Source organism: Mobula hypostoma, chromosome 5 (genome assembly GCF_963921235.1).
Source record: "Mobula hypostoma chromosome 5, sMobHyp1.1, whole genome shotgun sequence".
Taxonomy (NCBI): Eukaryota; Metazoa; Chordata; class Chondrichthyes; order Myliobatiformes; family Myliobatidae; genus Mobula; species Mobula hypostoma.
Genome location: NC_086101.1, coordinates 160,841,583 through 160,856,382, shown reverse-complemented (window position 1 = coordinate 160,856,382; position 14,800 = coordinate 160,841,583). Strand labels below are relative to the sequence as shown.

The following is a 14,800-nucleotide window of genomic DNA, read 5'->3' as shown; positions in this document are numbered from 1 at the left end:
AAATGAAACTTTGCAGTCCCTCCTCCATAAGAATCAGAGAAAGACATTTACCTGGTGCCTTTCACATCCTACAGATGCTGCAAAGTATCACGTGATTATTGAAATGATGTTGCAATTGATCATTTTCTCTCAGGATGTGGGCATTACTGGCAAATTCAGCTAGCTTTTTTGTCTCTTCTGGATTATCCTGATCAGCCGTTGTGAACATACAATAGGTCTTTAATTTCACATTATATAGGAAAGCTCGCCATCCAAAAATGCAGCAACCTCACCGTGTAACACTGAAATAAACATAAGCCACCTAAGTATTAATAGCTTAATAAGATCTGTTGAGATCACTCCTATTAATAAGCATCATTGTACTGAGAGAAATTCATTGGGAGATGTAGGTTTGATCAGTTACACTTAGAAATTTGAATTAAAGTAAATTAGGTTGTTTTATATTTTAATAAATCAGAAAACGGTTTACATAGGGATAGTTTGTTTATTTATACATGATGTGCAGTTTCTTGAAATTGCAATATTGTAATGGGTAAACTAAAACTGAAATACTATGCTGTGGGGGGAAAAACTAACCATAGATATTTTGGATTCAGTTAAATGCAGCCATCCGCAGAGTCACATTAGCACAAGCAGCAGTACCAGTTTTGTGTGGAAGTGCACTGAAAAATAAGGGTGTTCAGCTGTTAATGGATGCCATCATAATGTATCTGCCAGCCCCAAATGAATGTCAACGTGATTTTATGTGAGTATTTGGGTGTTAAAAATGCAAGTACTTACCTTCACACTAGTATTATCAAAATAAAATTAATACTGTCAAAGTATGTTCACAAGTATTGGAGTTGCTAAATGCTGGTTCAAAAGTTTTATTTCAAAGAGCCTCTTAGAGGAAGTACATGTAGAGTGGATTAGGTGGGTGGTAAAATTGTAAGTTATCGGGCTAGGCAGCATCTGTGAAAGAGAAAAATATTTAGTGCTTTAGGTCAAAGACCATTTGTCACAATTGCTGAAGATTTCCACACATATTTTATCTCCCCAGTATCTGCAGTTTTTTTTTGCCTCCTGTAAATCAGGATTTGCGGAGGTACAGTCACCTTTGCTGGTGTGAATGGAAAAAGATTTGAAGACGCCTGCTGAAGATGTGAGGCAGCAATTCTACCAGCCACATTACTCTACTGCCCATAGAATTAGGAGAGAACTTTTACAGTAGCTGCTGAAATAATGATTGGTTAGGATGTGAAAGCAATTGAATGTGAAAATTGAATTTTAGATTTTGAGTAAGTGTGATGCAAGTTAGTGAGTGCAGGACTTGCAGTAAATTGGAGCTTCAGATGAGCAGAAGTGAATGGAAGGTGCAGGATTAGGTACCAGTCAGAGGGGTAGTGGAATCAAGTGTTGAAGTAACAAAATGCAGGGATGAGGAACTCAGCAGCACTTGGGCTAAGCCAAGGAAGATATGGGGAATGCCAGGAGGTGATCGTAGACGGACACTTAGATGGAGAGGATATAAGTTCAGAATCTTTGTTGTCATCTAGGTTGGGTACTAGAACTCATTTGTCCAATTAGATCACTTGATATCTTTAAACATTGTGTAATAACATAGAAATAAAAAAACAAACTAGCAATAGTTTGTGCTGCAATTTAAAAAGTAGAAACGGACTTTCAAGATCCTTGCAGTTCTCATTTTCAGGTATATTCATTCTCAGTCTAAGGTTGCAAGGCAGATGTAGGTAAATTGGGGAGCATGCCTTATGAGAATAGGTTGAATGAACTCGGCCTTGTCTCCTTGGAGTGACGGAGGATAAGAGGTGACCTGATAGAGGTGTACAAGATAATTAGAGCATTGATCGTGTGGAAAGTCAGGGGCTTTTCCCCAGGGCTGGAATGGCTAACACGAGAGGGCACAGTTTTAAGGTGCTTGGAAGTAGGTACAGAGGAGATATCAGAGGTAAGTTTTCCTTTATGCAGAGAGTGGTGAGTGTGTGGAATGGGCTACCGGCGGCAGTGGTAGAGGCGGAAACGATAGGGTCTTTTAAGAGACTGCTCGATGGATACATGGAGCTTAGAAAAATAGAGGGCTGTGGATAAAGCCTAGGTAGTTCTAAGGTAGGGACATGTTCGGCACAGCTTTGTAGGCCTAAGGGCCTGTATTGTGCTGTACTGTTAGTAATGTAAAGTTCACATTGAACCATTCAACAGACAATCCAAATGCGACTTCTAACATTCCTACCTTCCTTCCTTAAGGGACTCCTTAACCAAACAACCAAAAACTTTTGGAAACAAAAGAGACTGCAGATCCTGGATTCCAGAGCGACACACTAAAGCTTTGGCTTTCTAATAACTACTCTTTAATTTTGTTCTCTTGTAAAGTGCACTGGGAACATTTTACTTAGTTAAGGGTGTTTTTTAATTGGAAATTGTTGTTCCATTTGCATCCCTGAAATATTGTAAGCTTTGCCTATGAATCCATAACCTACAGGCAGGACAGTTTAAGGCAAAAAAATGATTATCAACACTCATTGAATGCACCATGTTACAACATTACACTCCACGTTTGTGTACAGAGATTAGATGAACTAATCTGCACTTAACGATATGTCATGTAGGACGAGATGTTAATATCCCTAATTAGCACTCCTGAGATATGCTGCCTAGACTCTGTGGGGTGGCCAAGTGAGTGATGGCATCTTCTGGGTTATCAAGTGCATGCCCTCTTTCCTCAGTGTTTCGCTGATAGGCCCATGACACCTCCGGAGGGTTCAGGGGTGAATGATTTTCCTGATAGTTGTAATGATAGGCCATTGAACTGAAACGTTTACTGCTTCCTTCCACAGATATTATATGTGCTGTTGAAAGTTCTATATTTTTGCTTTAATGAGTCGTTTTGATTTTTTTATGTATTTCTAAAATATGTAATAAAAACAAAATTGTTATTTTTTTTAAGGATTTTCTTATGTTGACACATTTTTTTTTCAGGCATTGTTATGGGAGTGACCTTTGTGCTCTTGCCTTTAAAGTTGTTCATGATAAACAGCGGGGACCATTGGTATTTCTCCGTATCTACTCTGGGACTTTGAAACCTCAGTCAGCTGTTCATAACATCAATAAAAACTGCACGTGCGTATTTATTTAGTGGCTATAAAGTACAGGTCTTCTGCTCCACTGTGCAGATAAACGGGCATTCTAAACCTAAAAAAAAAATCAGAAACTGAACCAGACTATTTTCAATCTTAGTGTCAAATTCAGTTTCAGAACTTACAAACATATCTTTACTCTAAGCACTCATTACCCCAGAGCTTGCTGATGTATACCAGTTCCTGGTTGACCAAAATAATGACTTTTAAAATTCCAAACTTGTTCAGTTTTTAATCTTTCTATTGTCTACCTCTTCCCCATTTGGGTCCCCAATTCTCTAATGCTTCTGGATACCTGTATCAACCCCCCTCCACCTCCACCCCCTGTTCTGGAATCTTAGTTTTTAGATTTAATCACCCTATCATTGAAGCAAGGTCTTCAACTGCTAAGGCCCTGAACTTAGAACCATTGTTAAAAAAAACCTCTCTGTCGCTCATTTCTCCTTTTAAGATGTTTATTGAAACCACCTCATAAAAAGCTCCAATGAAATGGGTAGCAGACCCCCTAGAGGCACCATATAAATGAAAGTTATGAACACTATCACTTTGGGAATTCCCCCATTCTTGCCCCTAGTAGTGCATTCCAGATTGTAAACATTGACAGATACATTTTTGAAAGCTAGCATTTTCCATTGTAATTGGAGTTCTGTTTGTGCTATTTAGAGAACGGATGAGCCGTCTTTTGCTACCTTTTGCTGATCAGCAAGTTGAGATCCCTGCACTGCAGGCCGGAAACATTGTGCTGACTGTGGGACTCAAACAGGTGGGGTACTCTATTCGCTTAAAATTTAAACTTCCTCCAATATGAATGAAAAACACTGCAGAAATTTGAAATAAAAGGAGGCAATGCTGGAAATGATCAGAGACAGACAGAGAGATGAAGGTAACATCTGAGTAACAAATCAGGATAGGATGGGAAATGGGTCATTACATTACAAATGACAATGAACCCTTCTACTTTCCCTTAACTTTTTCTCTCCATCTTTAAACTTTCTTTTGCCACTAACTTTTCCCAGTTCTGAATTATTCTACTTTTGTACCAGCCATTTCTAACATTTTCCATTTCTATTTCATAATGTTTCAACATTACCTGCATTTTAAGTGTATCCTCACCACCATAGGCCTATTTCTTTGCTTCTGTGGTAAGGGAAATGTCATCTGTATTTCTCTGACAAAAAGTGTTTATTAACCTTTGGGGGGTGGGGAAAGGTGCTACTGAACACACAATGCCTTACTATCTTTTGAAACCATTTGATTTTGTTCGCTTAACAAGATTTGAAGGCTGTGCGTTAAAAGATGTGCCATTTGTTGAAGGGGGTTAAAAAAAATTGCTGTGTAAAATTTTATCTGCTCCCACAACCCTTGTGGAGACAAGGGAATGGTCAGTATTTCACGTCAAACCCTGCATTGTTAATGTATTTCTTGCTTTTGTCCACTTCCAATTCCTGAATTTTAAAAAAAGCAGTGATTGAGACAATTGTGTGTAGATTTAGTAACAACACACACAAAATGCTGGAGGAACCGAGCAGCCAGGCAGCATCTATGGAAAGAGTACAGTTGACTTTTGCGCCAAAACCCTTCATCAGGACTGGAAAAGAAAAAAAAGGATGAGTATTTAGAGTTAGAAAGTGGGGGGAGGGGTAAGAAATACAAAGTTACAGATAAAACCTGGAGGGGGGAATCGGGTGAAGTAAAGAGCTGGGAAGTTAATTGGAGGAAGAGGTACAGGGCTGGAGAAGGGGGAATCTGATAGGCGAGGACAGAAGACCATGGAAGAAAGAAAAGGGGAAGGAGCAACAGAGGGAGGTAATGGGCAGGTAAAGAGATAAGATGAGAGGGAAAAGGGAATGGGTAATGGTGAAGTGGGGGGCATTACTGGAAGTTAGAGAAATCGATGTGCCCAGACAGAATATAAGGTGTTAAAACCATAAGTCAGAGGAGCAAAATTAGGCCATTCGGCCCATTGAGTCCACTCCACCATTTCATCATAGCTGATCCCATTCAACCCCATACACCTGCCCTCTCACCATATCTCTTGATACTCAAACCAATCGGGAATCTATCAACTTCCGCTTTTAATATACCAAGGTACTTGGCCTCCATCGCAGTCTGTGGCATAGTGTTCCACAGGTTCACCACTCTTTGGCAAAAAAACTTCCTCCTTACTTCTGTTATAAAAGGTCACCCCTCAATTTTGAAGCGGTGCCCTCTAGTTCTAGGTGCCCCTACCCGAGGAAATGTCTTCTCCACATTCATCTTATCTAGTCCTTTCAACATTCAGTAGGTTTCAGTGAGATCCCTCCCGCATTCTTCTAAGTTTCAGAGAGTACAGTCCTAAAGCTGTCAAACACTCGTCATATGTTAACCCCTTCATTCCCAGAATCATCCTCGTGAACCTCCTCTGGACTCTCTCCAATGACAATATATCCCTTCTGAGATAAAGGACTCCAAACTGTTGACAGTACTCCAAGGGTGGCCTGACTTAGTGTCTGATAAAGCTTCAGCATTATCTCCTTTTTATATTCTATCCCCCGGAAGTAAATGCCAACATTGCATTTGCCTTCTTTACCATAGATTCAACCTATGACTTAACCTTCTGAGAGTCTTGCACAAGGACTGCTAAGTCCCTCTGCACTTCTGATGTTTGAATTTTCTCCCTACGTATATAATAGCCTGCACTATTGTTCCTTTTACCAAAATGTATTAGCATACATTTCCCAATGATATATTTCATTCGCCACATTTTAGCCCATTTTTCCAGTTTGTCTAGGTCCTGCTGCAATCGCATTGCTTCCTCAGCACAACCTACCCCTCCACCTATCTGTGTGTCATCTGCACACTTTGCCACAAAGCCATCAATTCCACTATCTAAATCATTGACAATGTCCCAATACTGACCCCTAAGGAACACCACTAATCACTGGCAGCCAATCAGAAAAGACCCCCTTTATTCCCACTCACTGCCTCCTGCCTGTCAGCCATTCCTCTGTCCATTTCCTGTAACACCATAGGATTTTATCTTGTCAAGCAGCCTTCTGAAAATCGAAGTAAATGATATCCACTGCCTCTCCTTTGTTCTCAAAGAACTCATAACCAATTTGTCAGGCAAGATTTCCCGTGCTAACTTTGACTTATTTTATCATTAGACTCCAAGTACCCTGAAACCTCGTCCTTAATAATGGACTCCCAACCAACACTTTCCCAACCACTGAGGATTGGCTAACTGGACTATAATTTCCTCTCTTTTGTTTTCCTCCCTTCTTAAGAGTGGAGTGACATTTGCAGTTTCCCATTTCTTCTGGACCACACCAGAATCAAGTGATTCTTGAAAAATTATGACCATTGCATTTGTTATCTCTTCAGAAATCTCTTTCAGGACTCTAGGATATAGTCCATCTGGTCCAGGTGATTTATCCGTCTTAAGACCTTTCAGTTTTCCTCGCCCTTTTTCCTTTATAATAGCAATGGCATTCACTCCTGCTTCCTGACACTCATGGACCTCTGGTATACAGCTAATGCCTTCCACAATTAACACTGAATCAAAGTACTTGTTAAGTTCATCTGCCATTTCTTTGTCCCCCATTACTACCTCACCAGCGTCATTTTCCAGTGATCCATCATCAACTCTCACCTCCCTTTTATTCTTTATATAACTGAAAAAAATGTTGGTACGCTGTTCTATATCAGGGGTCCCCAACCTTTTTCGCACCGCGAACCGGTTTAATATTGACAATATTCTTGCGGACTGGCTGACCAGGTTGGGGTTGAGGGGGGGGGGGGGGATGTTCAGGTAAGTTTAAACTCACCTCAACATGTCTTTTACAGTAGGGTGCCAACTTTCTCAGTCCCAAATAAGGGACAAAAGTAGCAGTCAAATCCTGGGACACATGTTTACCCCGAGGAAGACTACCATGACCATGAAGCCTTGCACGAGCACCTGTGTGTGCATGCATGAGTGACGTGCGCATGCGCGTACGTGCCAAATTTTTTCACACAAATCGGTTTTCGCTTAATCTTCCCGACTATACTGTACATAGATTACTTCTACATTATATAGGCTGTGTATTTATCATATCATTCCTGCTTTTACTATATGTTAGTGTTATTTTAGGTTTTATGTGTTATTTGGTATGGTTTGGTAGGTTACTTTTTGAGTCTGGGAACGCTCAAAAATTTTTCCCATATAAATTAATGGTAATTGCTTCTTCGCTTTATGCCACTTCCGCACGAAAGGTTTCTTAGGAACGCTCTACCTTAACGGGGGAAATACAAGACGAGGGCGGTCCCGTATGGGACAAAGCAATTTAGCCCAATATACAGGATGTCCCGGCAAAGACGGGACAGTTGGCAACCCTATATTCAAGTTCAACAGTGCGTGACAGAGAATGAGGAAAGGTGCAGCTGACTCATTACGTTTCCTCGCGGCCCGGTAGCACATGCTTTGCGGCCCGGTACTGGTGGTTGGGGTGTTCTGTACTATCAGTTAGTTTACCCTCATATTTAATCTTTTCCCTTCTTATAGATTTTTTGGTTGCCTTTTGTTGGATTTTAAAAGCTTCCCAATCATCTAACTTCCCTCTCATTTTTGCTACCTTATATGCCCCTTCCTTGGCCTTTTTGCAGTCCTTAACTTCCCTCGTCAGCCATGGTTGCCTCGCCCTGCCTTTTGAGAACAACTTCTTCTGTGGGACATATCTATTCTGCACTTTGTGAACTATTCCCAGTAACTTCAGCCACCTCTGTTCAGCTGTTATCCCCAACAGTATCCTCCAATCCACCTGAGCAAGCTCCTCTGTCGTGCCTCTGTAATTCCCTTTATTTCATTGCAATACTGATACATGTGACTTGGGCTTCTCTCTCTCAAATTGCAGTTTGAATTCAATCGTATTATGATCACTGCCTCCTAAGGGTTCCTTTACATTAAGCTGACTTATAAACTAACAAAGATTTGCTTTTTATTTGCAATATGAACATCAAAACATACAGTGAAATTTTTTGTTAGCATCTAATCAAATCAGTGAGGATTGCGCTGGGAAGCCCACAAGTGTCGCCACTCTTCTGACGTCAGCATAGCACGTGCACAGCTCATTAACCCCAACCATACATATTTTGAATGTGGGAGGAAACTGGAGCACGTGGAGAAAATCCACATGATTACAGGGAGAATGTATAAGCTCCTTACAGCAGCGGGATTCCCGATCCTAGAGCTGCCGCTGTAACTGTTAAATTACCATGCCACCCCATGTAGTGGAGAAAAGATTTAAATGGAGAGGGTTCTCCCACAGATTTAACTGTGTAAACATTTACTATGTAAAATTGCCCTCATTTAATTTATTCAGTGAAGATTAAGTGCAATTTTTAGCCTTTCCCTTAGTCTAAGAGTGTTACTTTGGAGGCACCCAAGGGTAGGAAATGTAAGTAGCAGTTTGGTTTGAGGGTGTACACGGAGTGTCTTTTGTCCATTACAAGCAGAATTTTTGTTCATTGTATTTTTGCAGACAGCCACAGGTGACACTATAGTTTCGTCGAAGTCGCTGGCAGCAGCTGCAGCCCATCGAACAGGGGTGGGCTCTGCGAAGAGACACGTTGAGCGGGAGAAACAAGTACTGGCTACAGTTGAAGTTCCAGAACCTGTCTTCTTCTGTACGATTGAGCCACCATCTATGGCAAAACAGCCAGGTGTTGTGCAAAGTTGTGCTAACTTGCGACTCTAATTTCTTGTCAAACAATGAGATTGTATTTTTAGTGCTTGCTGTTTTCTTTTTATATTTTCAAATTGCTATTTGATGGCATATTTCTCCAACAGATCTGGACCATGCTCTTGCCTGCCTTCAGCGGGAAGATCCCAGTTTAAAGGTGAAGATTGATCCAGATTCTGGTCAGGTAAAGTCACTCACTGCTCATTAATTGGAAGTTTATTGTCTAAGTGATGTGTATGTCTCACAATACTGTACTTATGTAATTTCTGTAGCTAAGAAGCTGACTTCATTTTGCTAATGGCCACTAAAAGTTACATTGGAACCTGTAAAGAATGAATGCATGAGTGAAATCTTGTGAAATGATCATGGAAATTTGAGTAATTGAAAGCCCACTCTGCAACCCTACCACCTCTTGACAGTGCAAAAAAATGTCCCTATATGTATGTCTGAACTTTTCTCTCCCTTTTTAAAGAACCATGTGTAACCCTCAGGCTCGTCCAGCTCGTGTTCGTCTAGGGGAATCAGCCTTCGGCCCCACCAAACTGGGTGATCACGTTTGTGTGGATGCTGTGTAATGTACCCACAACGCAAAATATCAGACAGTACACCATATGCAATTAAATGATTGAACTTTATGAATCTTAATCTGAATATAGGGTTAGTAATGAAAATAAGAAAGGGCCCAATTCAAGTTAAAAGTTCACGTTGGAGCTAACTCAGTAGTCATTCTTCCACCATCGGTCTCCTCCGAGCATTGCTGACCTTCGGACCCTCAGATCCCAGTCCACTCCGTCCGGTGGTCTCCCAGCTCTCTCCACATGCGTCTTCCCTCTTCATCTCTCCTCGACAAAAAGACCGCGATAAAACATCCTTCCAGGTACACAAGACAAAGCAACAATCTCCAATTGGCTAACATGCATACCATAGTCCTGTTATCTCCAGCCATAACCCAAATATTGCTGCTGCAGCGAAACCGTTAACCGCAGCAGTGAACGTTACAAAGAAGCCATTACATTAGCCTTAGCAGTGAAACATTACAAAGAAACGATTACACATGTGTTTTGAGAATCCTAGAATTAATGCATAGTGTAACAAGTTAGAAAGTCAATTCATCTGTCCCCTTTCCCCTACCATTCGTATATATATTTGCACTTTGTCTTTACATTGTACTACTCTTGATTTTCTTTGGATGGATTAGTGCACCATATCACGTAAAATGAAGCATGTTGCTAAAACTGGTGAACATTCCGTATATAAGGCATCTGTTAGTCTTGCGAGACCATGGAAAGTCTTCACTCTCCAGGGCGCAGGCCTGGGCAAGGTTGAATGGAAGACCGACAGCTGCCCATGCTGTGAGTCTCCCCTCTCCATAACACCGATGTTGTCCAAGGGAAGGGCAAGGGCTGATACAGCTTGGCACCAGTGTCGTCGCAGAGCACTGTGTGGTTAAGTGCCCTGCTCAAGGACACAACACGCTGCCTCAGCTGGGGCTTGAACTCATGACCTTCAGGTCGCTAGTCGAAAGCCTTAACCACTTGGCCACGTGCCCACTATATTCCGTGTAGCGGTAAGCATACCTTCTGCTACTCAGTACAGATTAATTATTCATCGCAAGGGGACAAGTATAGGTGGAGATCATTCAGGGTAATTATAGGCCTTGAAGCTATTTGATTTTCATCTAAATTATGGTTGATTTAGACCTTAATTCCGTTTATCTTCCTGAAATGTGGAATTATTTTCTGCTACTCTGATAGACTATTTTATGTGGAATGGGAGAACTACACATTGAAATAATCCATGATCGAATCAAGCGAGAGTATGGAATCGAGACATATCTTGGACCCCTCCAGGTGGCCTACAGAGAAACTATAATAGAGTCTTCCATTTCAAGTGGTAAGGTCTTAATTCACTATAACATTCAGCAATTTACTATTACTAAAGAAGTATTCTACATTACATACCTTAAATAAGATTTTAAAATTGCTGCAACAGACACACAAGATCTGTTAATTTTTTTACACAGCCACATTTGCTTATGATATTTTACACCAGAGGTGAAGTGAGATATGTGACACATCAAAATGACTGTATGTGCTACAATCGCTTGTGGTTAACAGTAAAACACTAAAGGGTACTAGTAATATTGGTTGCAGAGGACAATTATTTGTTCTGACATTTAACAATGTTGCTGGCAGTTTCCCACAAGATTTTAATTGAATGGTCTGCAGTTAATCTCTCCATCAGAGGCTGAGATGCAGCACAAAAGCAGGACCCACCTTTATCACCAACAATAATTGAAACCCAGCCAAGCCACATTAGGATTCTCCAAAAAGAAAATCTCTAGAAAATCGTAATATTGTAAACTAATTAAATCACTCTTATTTTCAATTCAATTTAAATAAGGTAGAAGAATATCTGTACAATATTACAAGTTGAATTCATAAACCAGGCTGGCAATTCAATGTTGTTATCTTTTAGATACGGAGTCCCCACCTTCCTGCACGAGTAGGGGTTAAGTAGTTTACAATATTATTTGAAGATCCCTGGATTTCCTGACCAACATCCTCTCTCAACTAATATCACTAAGAGAGATTGTCTTGATATTTAAGTTCCATTCTGCCAGTTAGACTTTCTTTTGTGCATTCTGAAATAGTAATAAAATCAGTTTTTGTACTGACGAAGGGTCTCGGCCTGAAACATCGACTGTACCTCTTCCTAGAGATGCTGCCTGGCCTGCTGCATTCACCAGCAACTTTGATGTGTACTGTAGTCTCTTTCATAGATGTGGCAGGTGGTGGCTGAAGGAATTGGTGGATAGGTAATTCATGAGGTGGTGTGCTCCTTGCAGCATTAATGCTCTTGGTTCTCAGACTCAAATTTTTTAGTATCATCCCAAATGCACTGTTTCCACTTTGAGTAGTCAAGGGACAGATGTTTCCTAGAGTCAGTGTTTGCATTCCCTTGAAGCTTTGAGCAAATCCTTGGATCGTTTTGTCTATCTGTTGGTTAATCTCTTCCCATGTCAGGCAGGTCTTGTAATAGTTTGTCTGGTTTGGGGCATATGAATGTCATATTCTGTTCATCCTAGCTGACAAGAATAACTAAGGACTCAATGTTGGCTTGAGAGAGGATGCTGACATTGGTTCGTTTATCTTTCCAGTGAATTGGAGGATTTTGCAGAGTCAGTGTTGTTATATTTATAATAAACAATTAATGAACTGTATTATTTATTTTATTCCTTTAGATACTCTTGACAGAACAGTGGGGGATAAACGTAATCTGGTAACAGTGGAGCTTTCTGCCCACCCATGGCTGGGAGAAGGATCAAAGACAAAACCTCTTATTGAAATTTCAGATCATATAATGGAACAGCTTTCTACAGAAACTCATCATGCTATAGAAAATGGAATCAAAAACTCATTTCTTCAAGGTGCCACATGATAAGTTAATTTTGTCATTGAAATGTATAAATCAGTATATTGCATAAAAATTGAACTGTATCGTATGTGGTATGTAAATCATTTTATTGGTTATTTTTGTAGGTCCTCTTTTAAGGTTCCCAGTTCAGGATGTGGTGGTTACCTTGCGGTCTCTAAATATACACCCTGGAACATCCATGCCAATGATTTCTGCTTGTGTTTCACGTTGTGTGCAGAAGGTAAGGCCTTGGGAAATTAACATGGTGATTTTGTAGATACTGACAGCTCTATATTTCCATTAGCTGATTGAGCAGCTCTACTGGAGAAGGGCATTTTATGGTTAGCAATTAACTGTGAGATTAGGTTTTTGCCTTAGAAGTGGTCCAAATCATCAGTTTTATACACTGTTCATTTTGTTGATAATTTTGTTGCAATACTGTATTGTTTAATGCTCTTAAATGCAATTTTCGATACGTCTCATTAATAAACCATACGCACTGAAAGACGAGTGTCCAAATTACATTCCATATATTTCTTTTTAATATACTGCAGTCGTCTAGCACCCAATTATCCCAACACTTTTCAAGTGCCCACAAAGCAGAACAGCCAGCAACTAGCTACTAGGCTTCAAGCAGAGCTACTTTCTGTCACTCAAAACCCTTTTCGTCTGTCTCTGATAATTTGAGACTTCATAAAAACATTTGGAATAGATTCAAATACTGTATATTAAACAAATGGGAAAAAAACGTAATGAAAGCATTTAGAAACCATTCATCTCTTGCTAATTACGCACAAATAAAGAAACATAAACAATTTAGCTAAGTTTACTTTAAAGAAGGTTGTCGAACTTATTTATATGAATGATGTAGAGCAAGGCTCTTTAGCTGTGACTGGAGTAAGACTGAGGGGCCAGACCTGAAGTGTAACTGACAGGGTGTTGAACTGCCTTGGTCTCAGTGGTGAATCCAGTAGTAGACCAAGTGATCACCTTTGCTTGATTTTCAGTGCGTCCTTGATTTTCACGCTAAAATGTGCAGTCTCAGAATAAAGAACAGATTGATTCTTAAAAAGACATTGATCTGACAGCAAAAAACAGGCTAATTTCATACCATTGTTTTACTAAAAATACATTAATTTGTGGTGACACACACAAAATGCTGGAGTAACTCAGCAGGTCAGGCAGCATCTATGGAAACGAAGAAACAGTGAACATTTTGGATTGAGACCCTACATCAGGACTGGAAAGGAAGGGGTAGGATGCCAGAATAAGAAGATGGGAGGAGGTGAAGGAGGACAAGCAGCTTAGAAGGTGATTGGCGAAGCCGGGTGGGTGGGGGAGGAAGGACGAAGTAAGAAGCTGGGAGTTGAGAGGTGGAAAAGGCAAAGGGCTGGAGAACAAGGAATCTGATAGAAGAGGAGAGTGGACATGGGAGAAAGGGAAAGAGGAGGGGCACCAGGGGAAAGTGATAAGCAGGTGAAGAAACAGGTAAGTTGGAGAAATTGATGATTTGAGGTGTACCTGCAATAGAATGGCAAATTGTATTGTTCACCAAACATCGGCCTTATTTCCTCTTGTCATTCTCATGCAGTGACGGGCACCTTACAGCTCTTTGCATTGATAAATTGGGAGAGTGCTCAGGGCAGAAGAGAGAAAATGGAGAGTTTATGATAATGAAAAGCAGGGTCAAAAGGAATACTTCTGATAATGTGTTGAGAATATGGAGATGATGGTGATGCCACAGCATTGTTTCTCTTGACCTTTGAGTAATGGTGATGCTGAGAAAAGGTATTCAAAATCTTGCAAGGTATTGCAATGCACTCTGTAGACTGTATAGACTACGCCATGGTGGGTGGAAGGAGGTGGTGGGGGTGTCTACTCTGTTGTGTGCAGTGCATTGAGCTGGCAAATTATTATCTAATATTAGCAACAAGGTTCCTAATTGCTCTAATTGCACATTTCAAAGGAATTGGTGAATAGCCTGATATTCCTGACCTGAGTGTTGCTTGGAGGAGAAGCAGTGACACCCATCTTCCTCCTGGTATGTTGTGTTTATGTAGAGATGTGGTGTTAAGGTCCTGTTTAATATGAAATATAAAAGTGGTGGGAAACTAGACATTGTTTTTAATTTATCTTGAGTGCATCAGAATCAAGTTTATTAGCACTGGCATGTGTTGTGAAATTCGTTAAATTAGCAGCAGCAGCTAAATGCAATGCATAATATAGAAGGAAGAGGGGAAAAAATAATAAATAAATAAACTGATTACAGTATGCATATGTTGAAAAGATTAAAAATCATGCAAAAAAACAGAAATAATATATTTTTAAAAAGTGAGGTAGTGTTCACGAGTTCTATGTCCATTTAGAAATCGGATGGCAGAGGGGAAGAAGCTGTTCCTAATCGCTGAGTGTGTGTCTTCAGGCTTCTATATCTTCTACCTTCTGGTAACAATGAGAAAAGGGCATGTCCTGGGTGCTGGAGGTCCTTAATAATGGATGCTGCCTTTCTGAGACCTGTCCTGGGTACTTTGCAGGCTAGTACCCAAGCTA

At 40.4% G+C, this 14,800-nt stretch overlaps 1 protein-coding gene across 4 annotated transcripts in view; it reads left to right on the top strand.

Moving 5' to 3' along the window:
• Positions 1–14,800, top strand: part of gfm2 (GTP dependent ribosome recycling factor mitochondrial 2) — a 60,760-nt gene that overhangs the window by 28,445 nt on the left and 17,515 nt on the right. For all 4 annotated transcript variants that reach the window (XM_063049249.1, XM_063049248.1, XM_063049251.1 and 1 more), the window contains exons 12-19: positions 597–745; positions 2,977–3,117; positions 3,798–3,897; positions 8,633–8,813; positions 8,941–9,017; positions 10,588–10,726; positions 12,078–12,263; positions 12,376–12,491. In XM_063049249.1, the coding sequence (XP_062905319.1) occupies positions 597–745; positions 2,977–3,117; positions 3,798–3,897; positions 8,633–8,813; positions 8,941–9,017; positions 10,588–10,726; positions 12,078–12,263; positions 12,376–12,491 (1,089 nt within the window). The remainder of the gene's footprint in view (positions 1–596; positions 746–2,976; positions 3,118–3,797; positions 3,898–8,632; positions 8,814–8,940; positions 9,018–10,587; positions 10,727–12,077; positions 12,264–12,375; positions 12,492–14,800) is intronic.